This window comes from Triplophysa rosa, linkage group LG2, assembly GCF_024868665.1.
Source record: "Triplophysa rosa linkage group LG2, Trosa_1v2, whole genome shotgun sequence".
NCBI lineage: Eukaryota > Metazoa > Chordata > Actinopteri > Cypriniformes > Nemacheilidae > Triplophysa > Triplophysa rosa.
Window position 1 is genome coordinate 24,410,384 of NC_079891.1, and position 25,712 is coordinate 24,436,095.

General features: G+C 39.1%; 2 protein-coding genes across 7 annotated transcripts in view; both read left to right on the top strand.

Annotated features, from left to right (window-relative positions):
* Window positions 1-15,995, top strand: part of LOC130571028 (histone-lysine N-methyltransferase EHMT1-like) — a 32,719-nt gene extending 16,724 nt beyond the window's left edge. For both annotated transcript variants that reach the window (XM_057361680.1, XM_057361691.1), the window contains exons 18-24: window positions 13,551-13,695; window positions 13,793-13,870; window positions 13,952-14,067; window positions 14,158-14,244; window positions 14,742-14,820; window positions 15,028-15,203; window positions 15,323-15,995. In XM_057361680.1, the coding sequence (XP_057217663.1) occupies window positions 13,551-13,695; window positions 13,793-13,870; window positions 13,952-14,067; window positions 14,158-14,244; window positions 14,742-14,820; window positions 15,028-15,203; window positions 15,323-15,518 (877 nt within the window). In that variant the 3' untranslated portion in view covers window positions 15,519-15,995. The remainder of the gene's footprint in view (window positions 1-13,550; window positions 13,696-13,792; window positions 13,871-13,951; window positions 14,068-14,157; window positions 14,245-14,741; window positions 14,821-15,027; window positions 15,204-15,322) is intronic.
* A 425-nt stretch (window positions 15,996-16,420) lies between these two features.
* Window positions 16,421-25,712, top strand: part of cacna1ba (calcium channel, voltage-dependent, N type, alpha 1B subunit, a) — a 111,083-nt gene continuing 101,791 nt past the window's right edge. For all 5 annotated transcript variants that reach the window (XM_057352044.1, XM_057352036.1, XM_057352050.1 and 2 more), the window contains exons 1-3: window positions 16,421-17,335; window positions 19,400-19,506; window positions 19,800-19,939. In XM_057352044.1, the coding sequence (XP_057208027.1) occupies window positions 17,074-17,335; window positions 19,400-19,506; window positions 19,800-19,939 (509 nt within the window). In that variant the 5' untranslated portion in view covers window positions 16,421-17,073. The remainder of the gene's footprint in view (window positions 17,336-19,399; window positions 19,507-19,799; window positions 19,940-25,712) is intronic.

A 25,712-nucleotide genomic window follows, 5' to 3' on the forward strand; every position in this document is an offset into this window, starting at 1 on the left:
AAATTTCTAATAGAAAATCTGTACTTTTACTTCGTTACATAACTTACATTGCGTGACGTTCCTTCGTTCCTTCATTTTAAAATATGCTTTTCAAAACGCGTTGTTTATTTCAAGGTTGTCGTCTCTTTTTACGGGCATTCCCGAGTGATCGATTCGTTTGAGTCGATTCTTTTGAAAGCATTAATTGAACAATGGGCAAAACCATTTGAATAGGCTAATGAATCAGTTCAAATGATTTGTTCAGTTCGCAGCACGACCTGAATCATCTGAAGCAGGATTACTCACTCCTCGTAGCGCGAAACTTAAGAACACGCAGAACACAAAGAGCGTTGGATGAAGTGGATATTAATCTATATCTATACAATCAAAACGGCAAATGTGTCATATTGTTTGCCAGCAATGATAAATGCCCGCCATATGCGCGCACCCGCGCGACCTGTTCGTCAGACACAGCAACATGCGCGTTACCTGTCAGACACAGAGACGTGGGCTTGCAGAAATATACATTTGAAGAACAGAAGGAAGAAAACTTGTTGATGGGCGTGTGGTTCACTGTTTACTGTTTGTTTACAAGTAAGAGCGTTTCACAACACACACGTGACACAACACGAGAAAACATGAGCTTTGTTCAAAAATGTGTAGGCCTAGGCTTATTTCATTTAAGAGAGCACTGCAGATGTTCTAGATCATCTTAGGAAATGCTCTGAGTTTAGTTAATGCTTTAGTTTGACATGGTCTATTATTCTAAGTAAGTTGTGTAAACTACATTGACATCAGGACTAGATGAAATTTACAGAAATGCTTGTCTCTTCTGTGTTTGTCTATTCTTTAGTCTCTCTAGTATATTGCAAAGATATCTGCTTATGATAATTAAAAATATTGATCAAAATGTAATATTAAAATATTGGCATTAATATTAATTTAATGTAGAAGGCCTATATAATCAGATACTAAGTAACTAGCTACTTGAGTAGTTTTTTCATTGCATACTTTTTTACTTTTACTCAAGTAATTTTTAAAATAGTGACTTTTACTTTTACTTGAGTAAAGATTTTGGCTACTCTACCCACCTCTGGTCTCCTGGTCCCTGCTTCGACGAGGAAAAGTTTCCTACAAAAGCTAGAGCAAGGATACAAATTCTTTGTTGAACAATACCTGTTTGATTATGAAGGTAAGTGTTTTGTTTTCTTTTAGTGTTAACGAAGGTGCTAGGATAAGTAATTGAATATGTGTTCTGTCAGTTTTTTTTCCACTGTTGTTAAATAGGCCCTTTTCACAATGACGTCACTTAACTTCCGCCTTTTCGCAAAGCAGTGTATCAGTTCAGTGTAAGGACTGAAACTCAGGGCTTTTGATTATCTAAAGATGGAGCTATAAAGTCACTTCTTTGGTGAGACAAGAATATTGTTAGCCTGAAGATAATTAAATGTTTATTCTTCAGTCAATAAAAATCTGCTTTAAATATTGTGTTGAAGTCTTTGGTTATTTTATTTCAATATCTATAATGTCTGATGTTGAGGTAGGCCTACACACAGTGTGGTTTTATTAGAAATTATATACTGCGCTGTTTAAATCGAAAATTAGGCCACTTCAGTAATGAAAAATTATTAGCCTAAAAGAATAATCTAATGCATTGATTTCATCCTCCATATTGTGTGGGATGATGTATTTTACTTATTTTAACTAGATTAGACAAGCGATGGATAAAAACACAGCATGGATGTATTCATTACTGATGTGTAGTGAGGCCAAACGGATCAGAGAAAAATATTTTAGGCTAACGTTCTGGGAACGTTCCCCTAATGTTAGTTTCTGGTTCCCAGAAAGTTTCTTTAAGGTTTGTTTTTGGTTATCTTTACGGAAAAAAAACGTTAGTTTCATGGTTTCTATAACGTTAAGGGAACGTTCCTGCACGTGCTCCTCCCGAACCTTGTTAATAAAACATAATTTACTTTTTTGCTATATTTTCTATTATTTATAATGTTTTATTTAAAAAATCTTTGACTAATATTTTGGCACAATGGCACCTCCCTTTGTGCGGCGCCCCTATGCACCGCCCCCTATGCACCGCATATACTGCATACCCCATTTTTGCAGCACAGCATCTAAGCCATATATATTTTATATATATTTATCATTACAGCATCTGGTATGTTTTCACTATGGAGCCTAAAGGTTTTGGAAAACAGAAATGTTTTGCTCAGCAAGAACAAAAGAAGGAACATTAACTGCCCATTAGGGGTGTTACGGTTCAAATTACTCACGGTTCGGTCTGTCACGGTTTTGGTTCGATTTGTGCTATGTTCAGGGAAAAGGAACTACTGACAAATAAAAATAAGAACAAATAATCAAGAAATACATTTCATAACATCTAACGAATGTTTAAATAAATACTTTTAGCCAAACTAAATGTTGTGGTGTAACGTATTATGACTATCAACGAATACTTAGCAAACGAATTAAATAAAACGAAAGTGAAACTAAACATTAACTCGGATGCATCTACAGTACCAACCTAAACGAGATTTAGAGCTCGCCTTTTAGTGCAAACTCTTTCTCAGCTTCACGTCCGCCCTCCGCTATACCCGTTTTCGACTTCACATATGAGTTGTGAATGGGTCTCACAAAGAAATACGTCATCAACTAGAATTTATCGTTTATATCGCGGGAGAGACTAACTTCCTATCGTGTGGGGAATTTCTACCGGTATATCGCAAACGATATAATATCGCCCATCCCTACATTGCATATGTACAAATTAAATAAAGACGAATCATAATTGAAGTTACAGAAGCTATTGAGTCACAAGCAGTGAGTGATTTCCTTGACTTTTAACAGACAGCAGAATATGCTGCTGTCGCTTTAAGAGGAATGAAACGGATCCAGTACACGATACTGTACACATGCGTTGTTTTTCGTCCGTTACTTAAGACATAACCTACTATGTTTGTTAAGATACTCGACAAGGGGGCATGTTGACCTACTTCGTGTGAGAATTTGTCCGTTTAAGTGCTTCAAAGACAACTCAATATTTGCGCCATGTCTGAGACTTCCTTATGCGCGCTTTGATCTTCTCACAGCGCGCAAGCGAGTTTTCTTGTGCATCATCTTGCACTTAAATGTTTAAATTGACAAGGCTTGAATGAGTTTAGTTTAAACAGCAAATGTGCTGTTCAGGTCTCACCTGCACTCCGCGCTCACAACACCCGGGTGATGACAGCATAAATGACTGGTCATATTACAGCATACGTCAATCCTATTGAAATTTGTCTAGTTATTTGATTTGTTGTAGGTATTAAATGTGTATCCATCGACAAACATACATTAGCTGAACTTTGTCAGTCTGTTTTATGCATTATAATTTTTAACGAACCATATTATAATGCGTCGTCAGATTTAAGATGAGCCGCGGTTGGACCGTGTGCCGAACCGTTGGTGGAGAACCGTGCGGTTCAATTATTTACCGAGAACCGTTACACTCTGTAGCGAGGAAGGCGGGACGAGAGCCGTGGGGCAGGAAGGCGGGGCCGGTGGCGTGAGTGAGTACAGCTTGAGTCAAAGATTCCTGATACGACGCAGGTATGCTGCTGCGCTTAAGAGGATGAACGGATCCAGTACAAGATCGACCGCGGCCCGATAAGCTAACTATATGTTTGTAGATCTCGCAAGAGGGGCTGTGCCTACTTCGTGTAGTTTGTCGTTTAAGTGCTTAAAGCCTCTTGCGCCTGCTACTCCTTACCTTACCCACAGCGCGCAAGCGAGTTTTCTTGTGCATCATCTTGCACTTAAATGTTTAAATTGACAAGGCTTGAATGAGTTTAGTTTAAACAGCAAATGTGCTGTTCAGGTCTCACCTGCACTCGCGCGCTCACAACACCCGGGTGATGACAGCATAAATGACTGGTCATATTACAGCATACGTCAATCCTATTGAAATTTGTCTACGTTATTTGATTTGTTGTAGGTATTAAATGTGTATCCATCGACAAACATACATTAGCTGAACTTTGTCAGTCTGTTTTATGCATTATAATTTTTAACGAACCATATTATAATGCGTCGTCAGATTTAAGATGAGCCGCGGTTGGACCGTGTGCCGAACCGTTGGTGGAGAACCGTGCGGTTCAATTATTTACCGAGAACCGTTACACTCTGTAGCGAGGAAGGCGGGACGAGAGCCGTGGGGCAGAAGGCGGGGCCGGTGGCGTGAGTGATAATGAGTATCAGCTGTACGCGCACCGGTCCCGCATGCCTCACGGGGAGCTAGGGAGCATAAGAGGACGAGCGACGGGACTGCCGATGAGAGAGGACCGGGCCCGGAAGTGTTAAGTTTTGTTTATGTTCGTGTGGCCGGCAGTCGTCCGTGAGGGGCTGCCGGCCTTTTTACTTCTGTATTATTGTTTGTTTATTTTTGAATTAAAGTTTTATGAATGTTCGCCGGTTCCCGCCTCCTTCCTTCCCTACATTGAACTGTGTTACATTGGTGCCGAAACCCGGGAGGAAGGAGGGACATGCTGTCGAAGAGCCCTCGCCGCCGAGCGGCTTCGCGGTGCTGAGGAGTTCGGCAGCGCGGACGAGGGCGTCCGCCAGCGGCTGCCCGAGATCGTGGTGCTGGAACGATGGGATTCGGTGGGGACGGAGAGCCCGCGGCCGTGCTCCTGGGACGAGGTGGGATGGCGGCCATGGAGGGAGCTCGGGAGTGCCGGCTGCCCTCAGCCAGAAGCCATCGCCGGCCGCCAGGAGGCGGAGGAGGATCGGGCCGTCCACCGAACGTCCAGCACCACAGCATAGCACCGCGAGGAAGAGCCTCTCGGCTGGCTGAGGACCGAGCGACGGCGTGTCGGGGAACCGGACTATTTTTTTTTTCCTTTCTCCCCTCTCTCGTCCCTGTCGCTCGGGGTGCTCCCGGCTCCGTTCTCTCGTCTCGTCGGTGCTACCCCCAGGCGCTGGGGCTCTCAAGGGGGGGCCCCCCGGGGGGAGTAAGCGTTTCCTACAAAAGCTAGAGCAAGGATACAAATTCTTTGTTGAACAATACCTGTTTGATTATGAAGGTAAGTGTTTTGTTTTCTTTTAGTGTTAACGAAGGTGCTAGGATAAGTAATTGAATATGTGTTCTGTCAGTTTTTTTTCCACTGTTGTTAAATAGGCCCTTTTCACAATGACGTCACTTAACTTCCGCCTTTTCGCAAAGCAGTGTATCAGTTCAGTGTAAGGACTGAAACTCAGGGCTTTTGATTATCTAAAGATGGAGCTATAAAGTCACTTCTTTGGTGAGACAAGAATATTGTTAGCCTGAAGATAATTAAATGTTTATTCTTCAGTCAATAAAAATCTGCTTTAAATATTGTGTTGAAGTCTTTGGTTATTTTATTTCAATATCTATAATGTCTGATGTTGAGGTAGGCCTACACACAGTGTGGTTTTATTAGAAATTATATACTGCGCTGTTTAAATCGAAAATTAGGCCACTTCAGTAATGAAAAATTATTAGCCTAAAAGAATAATCTAATGCATTGATTTCATCCTCCATATTGTGTGGGATGATGTATTTTACTTATTTTAACTAGATTAGACAAGCGATGGATAAAAACACAGCATGGATGTATTCATTACTGATGTGTAGTGAGGCCAAACGGATCAGAGAAAAATATTTTAGGCTAACGTTCTGGGAACGTTCCCCTAATGTTAGTTTCTGGTTCCCAGAAAGTTTCTTTAAGGTTTGTTTTTGGTTATCTTTACGGAAAAAAAACGTTAGTTTCATGGTTTCTATAACGTTAAGGGAACGTTCCTGCACGTGCTCCTCCCGAACCTTGTTAATAAAACATAATTTACTTTTTTGCTATATTTTCTATTATTTATAATGTTTTATTTAAAAAATCTTTGACTAATATTTTGGCACAATGGCACCTCCCTTTGTGCGGCGCCCCTATGCACCGCCCCCTATGCACCGCATATACTGCATACCCCATTTTTGCAGCACAGCATCTAAGCCATATATATTTTATATATATTTATCATTACAGCATCTGGTATGTTTTCACTATGGAGCCTAAAGGTTTTGGAAAACAGAAATGTTTTGCTCAGCAAGAACAAAAGAAGGAACATTAACTGCCCATTAGGGGTGTTACGGTTCAAATTACTCACGGTTCGGTCTGTCACGGTTTTGGTTCGATTTGTGCTATGTTCAGGGAAAAGGAACTACTGACAAATAAAAATAAGAACAAATAATCAAGAAACATTTCATAACATCTAACGAATGTTTAAATAAATACTTTTAGCCAAACTAAATGTTGTGGTGTAACGTATTATGACTATCAACGAATACTTAGCAAACGAATTAAATAAAACGAAAGTGAAACTAAACATTAACTCGGATGCATCTACAGTACCAACCTAAACGAGATTTAGAGCTCGCCTTTTAGTGCAAACTCTTTCTCAGCTTCACGTCCGCCCTCCGCTATACCCGTTTTCACTTCACATATGAGTTGTGAATGGGTCTCACAAAGAAATACGTCATCAACTAGAATTTATCGTTTATATCGCGGGGAGACTACTTCCTATCGTGTGGGGAATTTCTACCGGTATATCGCAAACGATATAATATCGCCCATCCCTACATTGCATATGTACAAATTAAATAAAGACGAATCATAATTGAAGTTACAGAAGCTATTGAGTCACAAGCAGTGAGTGATTTCCTTGACTTTTAACAGACAGCAGTAATATGCTGCTGTCGCTTTAAGAGGAATGAAACGGATCCAGTACACAGATACTGTACACATGCGTTGTTTTTCGTCCGTTCACTTAAGACATAACCTACTATGTTTGTTAAGATACTCGACAAGAGGGGCATGTTGACCTACTTCGTGTGAGAATTTGTCCGTTTAAGTGCTTCAAAGACAACTCAATATTTGCGCCATGTCTGAGACTTCCTTATGCGCGCTTTGATCTTCTCACAGCGCGCAAGCGAGTTTTCTTGTGCATCATCTTGCACTTAAATGTTTAAATTGACAAGGCTTGAATGAGTTTAGTTTAAACAGCAACATGTGCTGTTCAGGTCTCACCTGCACTCGCGCGCTCACAACACCCGGGTGATGACAGCATAAATGACTGGTCATATTACAGCATACGTCAATCCTATTGAAATTTGTCTACGTTATTTGATTTGTTGTAGGTATTAAATGTGTATCCATCGACAAACATACATTAGCTGAACTTTGTCAGTCTGTTTTATGCATTATAATTTTTAACGAACCATATTATAATGCGTCGTCAGATTTAAGATGAGCCGCGGTTGGACCGTGTGCCGAACCGTTGGTGGAGAACCGTGCGGTTCAATTATTTACCGAGAACCGTTACACTCTGTAGCGAGGAAGGCGGGACGAGAGCCGTGGGGCAGGAAGGCGGGGCCGGTGGCGTGAGTGANACAAACAATAATACAGAAGTAAAAAGGCCGGCAGCCCCTCACGGACGACTGCCGGCCACACGAACATAAACAAAACTTAACACTTCCGGGCCCGGTCCTCTCTCATCGGCAGTCCCGTCGCTCGTCCTCTTATGCTCCCTAGCTCCCCGTGAGGCATGCGGGACCGGTGCGCGTACAGCTGATACTCATTATCACTCACGCCACCGGCCCCGCCTTCCTGCCCCACGGCTCTCGTCCCGCCTTCCTCGCTACAGAGTGTAACGGTTCTCGGTAAATAATTGAACCGCACGGTTCTCCACCAACGGTTCGGCACACGGTCCAACCGCGGCTCATCTTAAATCTGACGACGCATTATAATATGGTTCGTTAAAAATTATAATGCATAAAACAGACTGACAAAGTTCAGCTAATGTATGTTTGTCGATGGATACACATTTAATACCTACAACAAATCAAATAACGTAGACAAATTTCAATAGGATTGACGTATGCTGTAATATGACCAGTCATTTATGCTGTCATCACCCGGGTGTTGTGAGCGCGCGAGTGCAGGTGAGACCTGAACAGCACATGTTGCTGTTTAAACTAAACTCATTCAAGCCTTGTCAATTTAAACATTTAAGTGCAAGATGATGCACAAGAAAACTCGCTTGCGCGCTGTGAGAAGATCAAAGCGCGCATAAGGAAGTCTCAGACATGGCGCAAATATTGAGTTGTCTTTGAAGCACTTAAACGGACAAATTCTCACACGAAGTAGGTCAACATGCCCCTCTTGTCGAGTATCTTAACAAACATAGTAGGTTATGTCTTAAGTGAACGGACGAAAAACAACGCATGTGTACAGTATCTGTGTACTGGATCCGTTTCATTCCTCTTAAAGCGACAGCAGCATATTCCTGCTGTCTGTTAAAAGTCAAGGAAATCACTCACTGCTTGTGACTCAATAGCTTCTGTAACTTCAATTATGATTCGTCTTTATTTAATTTGTACATATGCAATCATTGCAATGTTATGTTTTATTTGATTACTTTAATCCATTTCTACCTTAAAAGGTATATATACAGTATCTTATTTAATTTTCTGCTTTGATCTGTTGTTTTATTGGTGCTGTTACTTGTAGCTTGATTATTTGTTCTTATTTTTATTTGTCAGTAGTTCCTTTTCCCTGAACATAGCACAAATCGAACCAAAACCGTGACAGACCGAACCGTGAGTAATTTGAACCGTAACACCCCTAATGGGCAGTTAATGTTCCTTCTTTTGTTCTTGCTGAGCAAAACATTTCTGTTTTCCAAAACCTTTAGGCTCCATAGTGAAAACATACCAGATGCTGTAATGATAAATATATATAAAATATATATGGCTTAGATGCTGTGCTGCAAAAATGGGGTATGCAGTATATGCGGTGCATAGGGGGCGGTGCATAGGGGCGCCGCACAAAGGGAGGTGCCATTGTGCCAAAATATTAGTCAAAGATTTTTTAAATAAAACATTATAAATAATAGAAAATATAGCAAAAAAGTAAATTATGTTTTATTAACAAGGTTCGGGAGGAGCACGTGCAGGAACGTTCCCTTAACGTTATAGAAACCATGAAACTAACGTTTTTTTTCCGTAAAGATAACCAAAAACAAACCTTAAAGAAACTTTCTGGGAACCAGAAACTAACATTAGGGGAACGTTCCCAGAACGTTAGCCTAAAATATTTTTCTCTGATCCGTTTGGCCTCACTACACATCAGTAATGAATACATCCATGCTGTGTTTTTATCCATCGCTTGTCTAATCTAGTTAAAATAAGTAAAATACATCATCCCACACAATATGGAGGATGAAATCAATGCATTAGATTATTCTTTTAGGCTAATAATTTTTCATTACTGAAGTGGCCTAATTTTCGATTTAAACAGCGCAGTATATAATTTCTAATAAAACCACACTGTGTGTAGGCCTACCTCAACATCAGACATTATAGATATTGAAATAAAATAACCAAAGACTTCAACACAATATTTAAAGCAGATTTTTATTGACTGAAGAATAAACATTTAATTATCTTCAGGCTAACAATATTCTTGTCTCACCAAAGAAGTGACTTTATAGCTCCATCTTTAGATAATCAAAAGCCCTGAGTTTCAGTCCTTACACTGAACTGATACACTGCTTTGCGAAAAGGCGGAAGTTAAGTGACGTCATTGTGAAAAGGGCCTATTTAACAACAGTGGAAAAAAAACTGACAGAACACATATTCAATTACTTATCCTAGCACCTTCGTTAACACTAAAAGAAAACAAAACACTTACCTTCATAATCAAACAGGTATTGTTCAACAAAGAATTTGTATCCTTGCTCTAGCTTTTGTAGGAAACTTTTCCTCGTCGAAGCAGGGACCAGGAGACCAGAGGTGGGTAGAGTAGCCAAAATCTTTACTCAAGTAAAAGTAAAAGTCACTATTTTAAAAATTACTTGAGTAAAAGTAAAAAAGTATGCAATGAAAAAACTACTCAAGTAGCTAGTTACTTAGTATCTGATTATATAGGCCTTCTACATTAAATTAATATTAATGCCAATATTTTAATATTACATTTTGATCAATATTTTTAATTATCATAAGCAGATATCTTTGCAATATACTAGAGAGACTAAAGAATAGACAAACACAGAAGAGACAAGCATTTCTGTAAATTTCATCTAGTCCTGATGTCAATGTAGTTTACACAACTTACTTAGAATAATAGACCATGTCAAACTAAAGCATTAACTAAACTCAGAGCATTTCCTAAGATGATCTAGAACATCTGCAGTGCTCTCTTAAATGAAATACACATTTTTGAACAAAGCTCATGTTTTCTCGTGTTGTGTCACGTGTGTGTTGTGAAACGCTCTTACTTGTAAACAAACAGTAAACAGTGAACCACACGCCCATCAACAAGTTTTCTTCCTTCTGTTCTTCAAATGTATATTTCTGCAAGCCCACGTCTCTGTGTCTGACAGGTAACGCGCATGTTGCTGTGTCTGACGAACAGGTCGCGCGGGTGCGCGCATATGGCGGGCATTTATCATTGCTGGCAAACAATATGACACATTTGCAGTTTTGATTGTATAGATATAGATTAATATCCACTTCATCCAACGCTCTTTGTGTTCTGCGTGTTCTTAAGTTTCGCGCTACGAGGAGTGAGTAATCCTGCTTCAGATGATTCAGATCGTGCTGCGAACTGAACAAATCATTTGAACTGATTCATTAGCCTATTCAAGTGGTTTTGCCCATTGTTCAATTAATGCTTTCAAAAGAATCGACTCAAAAGAATCGATCACTCGGGAATGCCCGTAAAAAGAGACGACAACCTTGAAATAAACAACGCGTTTTAAAAAGCATATTTTAAAATGAAGGAACGAAGGAACGTCACGCAATGTAAGTTATGTAACGAAGTAAAAGTACAGATTTTCTATTAGAAATTTACTCAAGTAAGAGTAAAAGTACACACTTTTAATTTTACTTAAAAAGTACATATTTTCCAAAATGTTACTCAAGTAAAAGTAACGAATTAAATGTAGCGCGTTACTACCCACCTCTGCAGGAGACGTTGGGATATCTTTCATACATAAGTTCTCTTTATTGAGGACTCGCTGTGCGTCGCTGTAGTCATCAAAGTCTGACTTTTAGTTCAGCACAGTAGAGTTTTATACCTTTCAAGGGGGCGGGATACATAGAGGTGAAGATGATTTACACAAAGCATGCAAATGCAATACAGGAATCAGCCCGTTACCGGAATTGTCCCAGCCAAGGTCTCATCAGCATAACAGTGTCATTCAAATGCATAGGTGCTAATCCAATCAGCCTGAGAGTATTGCCCATACCTTCACATTATCATAGAGACCGATATGCACCGATATCGATACCAGTATCGGGTATAGGCCGATACCAAGCTCATGTACTCGCACTGGTAATGACACACCGATACCTCACGTGACATACATAGAGCCCTATGATTTCCGAAATGCTTAAAACGCGGACGGAATAGAGGAATCCAGGCATAAAAACAGAATTTGCTGTACAACACGGAATCTGGCAAATGTATTGTTTCCTAAAAAGAAATTAGCGCTGAACTGCTAACAGCTAACGTAACAGCTAACGAAATATTCAGATACTGTTTAAATTAGAGGTGCACCGATTGACCGGCCAGAGACCGGAATCGGCCGGTTTTTCGTATGATCGGCGGGACCGGTGACCGGCCGGTCAGTCTCACGTCTCGCCGATTCCAAGCCGATCTTCTGTTGCCGGTGATGCGGGCAAGAACGTCACAGCCGTCAGTACACTCAAATCTGCAAGTAAACATGTAAACGTGCGCGCGCACAGCCTGTCTTTAACGGCTCGTTTATACTCGCATGTGGGTCCACCGGACCGCGAGTCTCTGCTGACTGACGCGCGTCTCTCATGTCCGCTGACTGCACGCGCATCATGTACTGTACAGACTGTAGTTCATCTCTCGCTGCTCCGTCTACATGGGGTATGTATGCTAACAGTGATGCTAAACTCACGTTGAAGTCGTTCACTCTGTTTAAAACAAACGTAAATTCCATTCAACCTGATTGCTTGTCTTGCGTTAAAACTGTGGTCATTTCACCTAGGTAAAATGACATTCAACACGACTTCTACTTGTTTTTAAAAATCCAAAATATAAAAAAATGAATAAATCAACCAATATATGTGATAAATATCTGATTGAGTTCTTTACTATCACAAAAAAACTGCAAATACATATACGTCTTTAGAGTAGAATTCACTCATAAGAGTTTTAACTTTTTTATTGAAGTTGCAGCAAAAATCAATCAACCCACTTCTTTTAATACTACAGACCCAAGATAAAGACAATTTATTTTACATTTCAGAAAAAATGAAATAAAGCAATGTTAGTTTCATAAACAGAAACCGACAAGAATAAAGTTGAAGTAGGCTATTTTATTGTTATCTTAGACTTTTGTGAGATGAGTACAAAATGAAAAAGGTAAATTAAGTGACATGTTTAGTTATATTTTCTTATTAGTACTTCTTTTCAGTCACAGAGTTCTTCAATTTAAGAGTTGTTTGGGAAAGAGAAGATCCTGTAATTTAATGCAGCTTGGAGAACTGCATTTAGGGAAATTTGGGGATATTGTAATGTTCAATCATTTATTCAATGAAAATAAAGAAAATGTGTATTGAAGAAAAGTTAATATGGTTTTATATACAGTATACTGTCAATGATAGTTTGTGGATAGAAAATCGGAATCGGCAAAAATCCGAATCGGCAAAGAAAATTGCAATCGGTGCATCTCTAGTTTAAATATGTATTCTGCTTGTTTTGCGTGACTGTGTGTGAAAGAGTGGTGCGGTTGCGTGTACTGAACCTGAACGCATTGTGCTTGTGAAGCTTTCAGAGCCAGCGTTTCACTGCACGAGGACCCGAACACATAACAAACACCATTTGCGGCGATCCGTCAAAATAAAAGTCCGGTTGTCTTGAACAAGTTATAATACACTCACATTTTACCACACCATCCCCCTTGAATTTTTTATAATTCGAATTCGAATGTAATTTTACTTGAATAAACTGAAGTAAATGTGCTAGTAAAATTGTGCTACTTATCATAAAAAATAGAACTGAATTAAAAAATAGTGCTTAAATTTAAGTAGACCTAAAAACAAAAGAAAAAACGAAAATGTACCAGTAAGATACTGGTTTATTAACATAATTGTACATTATACAGGCATCGGTATCAGCGAGTACCAGAAAAATAATATCGGTACTCGGTCTTTAAAAAATGGTATCGGTGCATCCCTAACTATAATCCAATTATGTATTATATTTTCTAAGGGGTACCAACAAATGTGCCCTGACCATTTTAGAATATCTTTGTAGAATAAGCAATAATTCATCTCTTTCCACAGCTTCTTTGCTTTATTCTATGACATACCAAAGGCATGCAAGTATGCATGATAGAATAGCTTTTAATTTCATCACTCTTCAGGAGGAATGAAGCATTATTTCAATGAGCTGTAAGGGTACCAACAAATTTGAGCACGTCTGTATATATATATATGTTTTATTTTTTATTATGGAAATCTGTGTATGATGTTTCAGAGATATATCACGGGGTTATGAGGAGATCCCTGTGCCGTGTGTGAATGGGGTGGACCATGAGCCCTGCCCCATCAACTTCAAATACGTTCCAGAGAGCTGTTTCACCTCTCAAGTCAATATAGATGAGAACATAACACACTTACAGGTAGGAGGCACAGTATGATACTGGTATAAACCATAACGAGGTTAATGCTTTTAATATATCTCTTTATGTGATGTTTCTCCTTGTCTCTTTGAAACAGCACTGTAGCTGTAAAGGGGACTGTGCTTCTAGCAGCTGTATCTGCGGTCAGCTCAGCATGCGCTGTTGGTATGACAAGGTAAGGCACTGCTAGTATTTGCTTTAGTGGTGTTGTCCTGTTAAGCATTACTAAACTTTTCGAAATGATCTCTTGGTACAGGATGGCCGCTTGCTGAAAGATTTCTGCAGGGATGACCCACCCTTCTTGTTTGAGTGCAACCATGCATGTTCCTGTTGGAGAACATGTCGCAATAGAGTGATACAGAATGGGCTCAAGTAATATGGCCAATATGTGTAATGCATTGTAATGTAAACTCTATATTTATGTTGGTATACGTTTATATTTTGTAATGTTTGTATTCGCAGGGTGGGACTACAGGTATTTAGGACTGAGAAGATGGGCTGGGGGGTCCGCGTACTGCAGGATATTCCTGAGGGAGCTTTCATATGCGAGTATGGTCTTCTTGTTTAGATCTCCTGCTTTACACGTTAACATTTAGTGCAATGTGTTGTTTTCTTTTTAAATACCGAGACATTTAAAACTGCAGGGTGTAATTTCAGCACTATTAGTGGCACCAAACTGAATTGCACAAAAATTGACTATTTACATTTCTCAAACACTCTCTGTCTGTCATTTTTCAGAAAAAAGGTTGTCCCAAACCATTAAGTCATGTGAGCTGTGTTGAACCAGTATCGCTATCAATGGCAGGCGTAAATAAATTTAATATTGAATTACACAACAATTTTATACTGTACTTTATACAAATATTGAGGAAACTTTGTCTGGTTTCTAAAGTACTCTTGTACAGATTCCAACATCAAGGGTAGTTTAATGTGAAATTTGTTACAGAAATGAAAGCCATTACAGGAATTATGAATTATTCAATTATGATTAATCTCATGCTGTTTTGGTCAAATACTTCTTCCCTGAGGTTTTGCTGTCTGTTCAGGTTTGCAGGTGAGATCATTTCAGATGGAGAAGCTAATGCTCGAGATGACGACTCGTACATGTTCAACCTAGAGAATAAGGTAAGTTTAAAAGTCTTCACATGATTTTGCTTAAAGAGCCAGCTTGTAAATAATAAAATCTTACAGTTAATACTCGTGGCCTTCAGAGGGCGCTACAGTACATTTAAATGGGGGTAAAGCTCAACTGTGCAATGGTAAAATCAATGCACATCTCCTTTATGTTGCATGTTTATGTGTATTTAATAGTGATAACTTTTTATTTTTTAGGTTGGACAGGTCTACTGCATCGATGCTCAATTTTACGGTAATGTTGGCAGGTTTATAAATCATCATTGCGACCCTAATTTGTTTCCGGTACGTGTGTTCACCAAACACCAGGACCTCCGCTTTCCTCGAATTGCACTCTATGCAAGCAGGCCTATTCACACTGGAGACGAGTTAGGGTAGGTCCTTTCCTGACCAAAGGAACATTTCTGATTTCTTTCATAAACATTCATGCATTTTTGTGTGAGACAATTGTGTGAGAGAGCTGAGAATAAAAGTTGCTTTTTTCTCCCATCAGGTTTGACTATGGCGATCCCTACTGGCAAATCAAGAAAAAGTACTTCTCTTGTCATTGTGGCTCGGCAAAATGTAGATACTCCATTCTGGGCCAGGACAATGCGGAAGGCTCAGTCCGAGCACACAGTGATCAGACCGCTGCTCAGGTGGAACACATTCAGTCAGCTAACACAATTGTAGCAATAGTGCAACCCTGAGCCCTGCTTCATAAACATGGACCTTCAACAATTAACTGCATGCAGGAGTACAATGCATTGTTTTGCAACTCCCAGCTCCAAGGAAAAAACTGAACAAAGATAAAACATCATTTATTTTATATCAGAGAGCCATTGGACAGCATTTGCAATTTGAACAGAATGAATATTTAAGGGAGTGTTTTACAGAAATTTGTTTCTCTAGAATCATGGAGAGGATCCGTAATTGTATGAAAAAGCATACATTATCCAAGTAAATGGATTGAGTATTTTTTAGAAATAACATTTTATACATCCTGTATTAAATGTAAATGAATTTTAGCATTTTATCATGATCAGAAATGGTGGAGAAAATTACTGCACAATTTTTTAATTATCAGGGCTGTTTTCTAAGTTTGTTCCGCACGTTGACATTTTACTATGAATTTCAATATCATGCCCATAAGAAATAAAGCTTTCCATGGTGTTTTTAATTATTAATTCATTTGTAATGTATGTGGTCTTCAGTCATAAGCACGCTATCCTTTTCACTAATGCAATACACATTTAAGCTTTCATTTAATTTTCAAGATATTTTCAAGGTTCTCTCGTACAAATTCCAAGTCAGGCATTTTAATGGCAATCTGACACTGACGGCGCGAGAAAACGTCCCGATTTGCCCCACCCAGTCCACCCTATTCTGAATGAGCAACGATCTGTTTTTGTTTGCCGTTGTGGGAAGTGGTTCTATACAAAAGCTATCAATTCCCGTTAAACATCTTTAAAGAAACAGTTTAATGCACCGCTGGCAAGCTACATGCTGTCTTTTCCCCTCTTGCCCCAGTGCCATGGATACTGTAGCGGCACAGGTGGAGCCATTGACAGGCTGCTTCAGAGTCACGTGATCTGATTTAGAAGAAGCAGCGGCTGCAGAAATTGGTAACATTGCATTGCCAGGCTCTGCTCGCGTGAAAAGGAGGCTTTAATATCGTTTGCTCGTTTTAATTCCAGCCAGCTAAACTCGAAAGCGACGGACTACGCGTATTATCATCCGTAAGAAGGAAGAGCATTCGCCTGACTGAGGGGAAACATCGCAGCATCTTCTACAACAGCATTGCAACCAAGGAAGTAGGATCCCGAATCTGTGGTCTTGGCTCGGTTTTATAACCAACACTGTTTTAACGGCACCTTTACGTCTCTTTTTTTGTCACGACTGTACTTTTTCGTGAAATTGTGTATTACCCAAATCCTTCGCGCGAGGTGTGTGAATGATGATTATTGGATATGATCATTCGGCTTTTGATGGATTGTGTAATACGGGACGATAAACTTTAACCGGCGTTCGGTTCGTGACAGCGTTTGCGGGGAGATGTAATTTACAGAGATGTATTTAACAACTGGATTACTTTAAGAAACTTGCTGTCTTTATTTGCTGGGTGAACAAGCTCTTCTGGATGCCAGACCTATACAGATGAGAAGAACTGGTGGCTGGGACTACATCGCGTGTTGTGATGCTTCTTCTTTACACGCTGTCTGATGTGAATTTGGATTTCTATAGTCAAATCTGTGCGTTTTTAGAATGGCTCGCTTCGAAGACGATCTCCCGACTCGGTATGGAGGCGGTGGCTCTCCAGCGGGTCAAGGCAGAGGGGCAAGCCGGCAGCCAGGCCCCCCGGGCGTGCAGAGGATGTATAAGCAAACAATGGCCCAAAGAGCCCGGACAATGGCCATATACAACCCGATACCGGTCAAACAGAACTGCCTCACAGTCAACCGATCCCTTTTCATCTTCAGCGAAGATAATATTATTCGGAAATATGCAAAGAAAATAACAGAGTGGCCATATCCTTTACGCACACCGCAGGCATTTGCAACAGGGCAAAATAGCCTAATATGTCATGTTTCAATCGCATCGATTTGACATTTAGTACTTTAGTTAAAGTCGCAAAACTTTGATCTTGTTGATATCTCGGTGGAAATGACATAAGCAGTTGCAGTTGTTCTGTTACAGTATGGTCTGTTATGTCACCTACCTTCAGAAGAAAAGCACACATAGGATCTAAATGACATGGAGTAAACAGGGTGTTGTCTCACTGGTGGAGCAAACATCATTAGAAAGGGATTTCAGCCTGATTTCATTCACACAATAACCATGACAAATGTCTTTAATACACATTTGAGATTTATATGCGAGAATAAGTCATAATGCCTTTGTGAAATTCTAAAATCACATATAACACTCGTAGAAGTGTAATAGAAGTTTTTAGTGTTTTTGCCCCTTTCATTCACTGCGGTATTGATCCTTTTTAGTCAGGCAACGAACCTCTCTGTCGCTCATAGCAACCAAAGCAGCTCTCGCATTAGGCTGCCTAAATTGCTGTGCGTTCTCCGGAGACTTGCTTATGGGAATACCAGTCATAAAGTAACTGAGATGTGCCCATTATTCTACACTTTCTAATATAACAGCATTCGCCGCATGTAAACAGGCTCCATATTGCAGCACAGTCAAACGACAATAAAGTTGATAGTCTGGCCAATTTATACGAACCGGTTTAGTAGTATAATGTTTTTAGCACAAGTATCGTACTTAAGGCCTGAACATCAATCCTCTGAACGGTATTGTTTTTAATTGCGGTGTGTATGTGAAATTAAATACTCGTTTTCCTTAACGTGGGAAAGTTTAAGGAGCTGTTTTGGCTCATAACAAAGCGCTCTCCAAGGTGCTGAAACGCCTCCGCTTCACTCCTACGGGATGGAGGGATGCCCATGGTTCATGAAAAATGCAGTTAAGTTACATAGCATAAAATTATTTTATATCTTTTGAAATTTGACATATAGATCGAGTTTACATTTTTTAAAATTGGGGCGCTTTCCAGGACAGGGCTTCAGACTAGTCCCAGACTAACTGAAATGTTAGAGGCGTCTTAAACGAAAACAATTTATACTGGCATATCTTAAAATATATCAGTGCGATTGTTTTGTCTCAAGATGCTCACCAGTAATGTTTTTTGTAAAGTATGTTTTATAACACAATTTAAATATCCTAATTTAAGGCCTATTCCTGGTTTAAGATAATCCTTGTTCGGGAAACCGCCCCATAGTTGGCTAAATTCATTTTAGTACACCTTGTTGAACACGTGATCATGCTTTGTCAGCAGTCTCACCCTGTCGAAAAAACAGCATATGCTGGTTAGGTAGGTTTTGAAGCACGGTAGCTGGTTTATGCTGGTTTAAATTGGTCATTTGCTGGTTTAAGATGGTCAAGTACTAGTTTAAGATGGTCATGAGCTGGTCCTAAACTGGTCATGTGCTGGTTTAAGATCGTCCTGAGCTACACAAGCTACCATGCTTCAAAACCTAACTAACCAGCATATGCTGTTTTTTTCAACAGGGCAGTCACCAAATAAATATTCAATATAAGCAGAACAATGTCTAATAATAATATATAATATCTTATTATCTCAAATCACTCCTATACGTGTAGAAGTAAAAAGTGAAATAACAAAATTCTATATGTCTACGATGCCTTTTGTTCAGACTCTCAAGAATGTGTCGCCACAAGTCTGACGCAAATGTGTTTTAAAGAGTGCCATGGGAAATAATCATCATTCCCTCTTAACAGCAGATCTGTGAGTGTGTGACGCAGTTTACGCAGCTGTTGGTTGGTTCATAAGGTACCTGAGATTAAGTGAGATCATTTATTACAGTTGAGAATTGGCAGTGAAATTGAAGTGTGGCACACAAATCTTGAAGCTTGAAATCGTATCTTTTGAAAGTTATCATGCTGTTCTGTGTTCTTTTACTGGTTTTCATTGATTTCCATCTTCCAGATTCTGAGATGAGCATGTTATTGTTGGAAATTCACACATGTTTGTATTTCATGGGCTCTTTCCTTAACAACCTCACTCCATTCGAGTACATGATTCTTGCCACCATCATAGCAAACTGCATAGTACTGGGTTTAGAGCAGCATTTACCTGCGTTAGACAAGACACCCATGTCAAAACGGCTGGTAAGTTGCAATTTTTGTTTCAGTATATTATACATGTAATTGCCTTTTGAGAACCCTAATCTATTTAAAAAGTTTTTCTTTTGTACCAAAAGTAATTGCATCACTCATCATGGTTGTTACATGTTGTGATTGCTATTTGAGTGACTATAATGAAAGAAGAGTGAAAACACAGGAAAGTAGTAACATTCGTACGAAATCTGTGACCAAATTCAGAAAGATTTATGTTAGTCTTTACTCTGTGCCTTGTGTATTTTGCCCCAATAACATGTCATATCTCTTCTCTTTCATGACAGGATGACACAGAACCCTACTTCATTGGAATATTTTGTTTCGAGGCCGGGATCAAGATCATTGCCCTAGGCTTTGCTTTTCATAAAGACTCCTATCTGCGCAATGGGTGGAATGTGATGGATTTTGTTGTTGTGTTGACGGGGTAAGTTTAAATGAAACACCTTTTACTAAAACAACCTTTTATACAGTACACAAGGCAAAGACCATGGTGAGGAAATAAACAACCTTTTTTTTTGTCATTGTGTTGCTATTGTTGACAAAGAGCTCAGTGGATCTGAGTGGTGAGGAAGCAATTTGGTCTGTTTGACCCTGGCACAGGCAGTGTAGCAGAGGTTTTGTACATAGATAAATGATGATTGTGAGTATTCGCTGCGGTCAGACCGGGGGCTGGTGAGTGGGTGCAGTGAGTCTGGTTTGGGCTTCAACAGTGTGACTATCTGCTGCTTTGGAAGTGGAATGGGTTGAAGAGCGAGTTCAACAAGGCATGTGGAGAGAACATTCTGACCCTTATTCTTCGACTTTATAACCTGGTGTACAGTACATGATTCTTTTGTTTTGCCTGGAGATGTTACTGGAGTTACTTGTATTAGTTTTGAGGTGTTTCTGAAATGGATTTAGTTTTAGAACCAATGCGTCTCAAATGGCATTTTGTACTGTTTAACAAATTTAAATTATATAATTGACAAGCACTGTTTTAAAGTCTTGGTTGGTATAATTACAGATCTTAATGAGAGTGCCAATTGGGGGTTGCGTCATGGTAGTGTATTCAGCAGTAGGGTGTAAAAAGGATCCGCTAAAGGTCATTGAATATTGAAGTGAAAATGATGCTACTTAAAATGAGTCTAAAGTAACACAGCTGTACTGGCTCTACTGGTTGACATGCCCCAGTGATCTGCTCTCATCCCAGGGGACAGACACAGTGTTACGGTGAATCTTGTCCCTGTATGGTTACTGGGAGCGCTAGGGAGTGTCCTGCCTGGCTAATGGCTGGGAGCTTAATTTTGTGCATCCACAAAGGCTTACGTCACCTCTTCACCTAACTGCAATAAACTGATTTAGTGGAAGCAGTTCTCTTCCTGCAGAGCAAACAGCTGCGTTCGAGGCCGGATTCAGAGCCATGTTTTTGCCTCTGGAAATCTTCGACGGTCAATGATTTGTATTTGGTGCTTTTAATTAGGGCTGCAGCTATCAATTATTTTAGTAATCGAGTATTCTACTGATTTTCCATCGATTAATAGGGTATTCGGATAATAAGTACTTTTTCTTTATTAAAGAGCAATACTAAATATACAAGAGAAAATAAGACAGGCCTCTTAAAATGAACAACTAATTTGTTTCCTTTTTAGAAAAATGTACATATTTATTGCTGAAATTGCATACATTAATATCTGTGAAAACTAAACCCATTTAGTACATTCCATTGCCATATATCATTCAAAATGGAATGTAATACAAATGTAAAAATAAGAAACATTAATAAAAATAGAAAGAATCATTTCAAAGGTAAACAACTAACTTCAGCATATGCATGATGCATTTAGTTGATCTAAATAAGTTTTAGTTTATTTTTTTACTACTAAATAGTAATATATTTGTCCACATAAAAATACAGAGTTAACCGGATTTATAATTTGGCAGGTTGTCGGAAGACGCTTATTTTTTAATGTCTATTTCTTCACTCAAACAATGAAATGTTCGTGAAATAAACTCTCAGAGCAACTCTGGAGATGACGTTCATGTGTTCATGTCCTCATAAAGTGCAGACGCAGACAAATTCATGAGCATCACGCATGTAGCATGTTAAACTGTGCAGTTCATTCACGCAGAACAGCCAGATGACATGTGTAAATAACAGGATTCGCCATCCACTAGTCAGCATCTAGTTTTATGGACTCAATGCAGCCGGAAAACAAGTTTCACTCGCAAAATAGACTAAAACTAAGTAACATAGCATTTCACCATTTCAATAAGCTATCACTTATTTATCATCATGAGAAATACGTGTGAGCGTGTGAACAGACTAAAGTGCGTGTGTTTCACGGTGAATGCATGAGACTTGAGAGCCCTGTAACATGTATAGAGTTTAGCGGGCTGTGCGTCAGTGATAACGGTCCATGGGGAAAACGCAGTGCTCCGTGTGTACTGTAGTTAAATGGATTAAACGAAGCTTGCCTCGATGATTTTTTTGTATTCGAATTACTCGAGTTACTCGAGGAATCGTTTCAGCCCTACTTTTAATGCATGCAGAAATATATATTCACTCTGTTTTAGGGATGCACGATAAATTATCGGCCATAGATAATAAAGTTTAGGCCGATATATTATAGCCGATAAAGCATAAATCATTTCGCCTGGTTAAACTTCTTCAGCTACAAGCTGCTCATAGTTAAAATACAGCACAGTACTGTCTTTCTGTCGTGATCATTCACTTACTGCTATTAGCAAAACATTGTTGATGTTGGTACAGTATGTAGATACAGTATTTATGAATGTGTAAATTATAGGAACATAAGCATATTGTTTGAATCAGACTGCTGTCTGAATGCTTTCTGTCTTGAGACCTGTTAGACATGTGGCTACTAAGAACATTTTTCTGGGTTGCTTTGGAAGAACATCTATATATTTTTTTATTAAATAAAAAATACCAGAAAAGTTTGAAGGTTAAAGAATCGTAAAGTAGGCTTGGTACATGATTTTAAGTGGAAAGAATGGAACTAATGGTGACCTTGTTTTCTGCAGTGAATGTTTTCAAATAAAACTTTTTGCCTTTTGTCTCAGTCTTAGGGAATTTTATATTAATATTTAGATACTGTATATGTCATGAATGGTGGGTGGTGAGAGACACGGAGACAGAGGACCCACGTGCAGACAGCGGGTAAGGGGTTAACACAAACTTTAATAAATAAAAAGCAACAAAACAAAGACCCACGTGGGGGTAAAGTAACAAACATAGAAACAGGAACAAGACTAACTAAACTAACAGGACTAGACTAAAACACATCACAACTACAAAATAAACTAAACTAACTCAAAGACAGGAACTCACCACATTACACAAACACGACACAGTACAATGAACCAGCACGAGACAGAAGACACAAGGGCATTATAAAGGGGATAAATCAAGAGGGGACAGGTGCAGGACATGAACTAATTAACAAACAATAACGAGGAGACGAAAGGGCGGGAACAGAGACGCCACACCGGAGAGTGGAAGACCAACAGGGACAAAACGTCACTCTCCACATAAAACAAGAGGTTCTATCATGGTTCTGCCACTAGGTCAAGAGAAGCAAGACAAGGTGGGGCAGAACCATGACAGAAGCCCCTCCTTAACTCTCCACATAAAACAAGAGGTTCTATCATGGTTCTGCCACTAGGTCAAGAGAAGCAAGACAAGGTGGGGCAGAACCATGACAGTATATCGGCCAATATATCGGTTATCGGCTTTCAATGCTAAAGAAGTACCGGTTATCGTTATCGGCCAAAATTTACATATCGGTATAACCCTACTCCGTTTGCTTGCTTTTTGTTTTATTTATGGTCAGATGATTTGCCCATCTCCATCACCTCCAGTGTGGGCTGGCCCTTCACTAATACCATAATGTGTTTGATGGGAAATGGATGTGCTTCATTAAACCGGAGCAGAGCTGTGTGATGTAATAATAATGGTAATCATTTTATACCCTAAAAGCTTGAGGTCTGCCACACGAGCAGTTTAGTCGTTTGATCAGTCCCACTCAAGAATGACTTATTAAACCCTGACTGCCGTTCGATCATCAGGATGTAACCGATACACTGCATGGAAAAGTGCTTAGTGGAGTCCTGTTGCTGTAAGAATTGTACTCGTTTATCATTAGTAGGCTCCTATTAGATAAATTTGACTTGCCACTTATAAGTTGTACCTACTTGTATACAGATCGCTGAAATAGGTGTCATGAAATTTTAAGTTTATCCCCATAACTGCCATTTGCTTTGTAAGTTGGAAATGAAATGGCTGGGAATGGCTCTCCTGTTTTGGCCAAGTGGTAGATATCCTTAGGACAACATCATGTTGACCCTGGGACAACATTTAAATCAATAAAAGAAATAAATTTACAGTTTATTTTAAGTTTAATCTTCCAACCAGGATTAGGTGCTTCTAGACCATTGTTTTTCACTTATCATTTCCCTTTGATTTTAGGGGTAAGTTATGGTTAGGGTTGGGGTTTGGTGTGTGTTTAGGTTTTATTTATAAAAATGTCGTCCTTAGGTCAACAAAATATGTTGTCCTGAGGACATCAACCACTTGGCAAAATCAGGTCGAGCGGCTGGGAACGGCCTATGCTTTTTTGTAAAATGTAACAATAAAAAGTATTCTCTGTTGTTGATGTCAGATTGGTCTTGGCTACGTCAGATTTAGGGTTTTAAACACTTTTTAGGAGGATCTGCTGTTATTTTCAATCTGAAGTAATGCTTACAGTATGTGCTCTCATAATCGGAATGTCGCATATGTCTCTTCATCTTTATTTGATTTAAAGTCATTAGAATATCATTTTTATCTGTGAATATCCTCTAGATGAAAAATTATTGGAAGCCCGCAAAAAATCTTCACAGATTCACAATAGCCTATACTATTATTTCACACATCGTCGTTCTTCTGAAACCTCAGATGTTCAAATTCGCTGTTTTACAGGGAATGGAAAAAACACTGCACTTTTTAAATGATTAAATACTGTGTTGTCAAAGTTGACAAGCACTTTTTAATGTTTTTTATTGGTTAGATATTTGCAAAACCCAGTGACAAACATAAAGGATGACTAATAACAATGATTTATGGCAAATAAAAATGTCAAATTTGATTCATACAGTAACTCAGAATAATAGAGTCATGTCTTTAAGGTAAACTTCCATTTCTTGCCCGCTTTAATAAGGGCTCAAAAAGACGTTTGGACTTGCTAATAAGAGAATATATCTCACCCTATAGGCTCACAAGCCGATCAATATTGTATTGAACCAAACAATAAGGGAACAGCTTTGCTACAGCACACTCTATGGCTGTGCTCTCCAGCAGCCTTGTTCCACACTGCTTGGGTGAGAGGCGTGGCCATCACATCGCTGTTGATCTCGAGATGAGCCGAATGACTGCTGGGGTTCCCCGCTCAGATCAATCGCTCTTAATGAGCCTCTTGAGGTCCCTGGAGGGCGATTATGTTCAGCCTCGTGTTCTTCTGGACCCCTATAGAAAAGGGACCTGGGGGGGGGCTTTGAATGTTTTGTCGAGGAAATGTTTCTGTGTTTGGATAGAGCCAGATTGTGATGCCTCGCCCTTAGATCTTCTGTTAGGCCTTGTAGGCCTTGTGTGCTGCGAGACTGCATCCAATAATGCTTTGCAAGAAAGCAGGCACTGCTTTATGTTCTAAATCTGTCTCCTGTAATATTAAGTTTTTGAATATGGGTTCTGTTTGCCTGTTTTTCACTTATTTGTTTTGAACCGTTGGTAGGAAAGTGAAATGATGAAACCTTGTGTTATATGACATTTATTTTGCATTGAGTGAATAATAACATCTTTAAGATGTAATAATTATCTTTATATTGGAGTCATTTAATGCATGTTTGTCTGCATATTGTTGTTGATAATCGCAGCTTGTTTAGGATGATAAAAAACACTCGCTGTGATTTAATGATTTATTGGCAGCACTTTACAATGAAGTATACATTAACGTTAGTTGACGAATAAGGGATCATGAACTAACAATGACTACAGTATTTATGTTAATAAAAAATGTAGGCCTATTTCTGTATGTAGAAGTACGGTATACATTCGGTAACACTTTACAATAAGTTTGTATTTGTAACTTTTGTTAATGCATTAGCTATAATAACTAACAATAAACAATATTTCAAATCTTTATTAATCTCAGTTCATATTAATT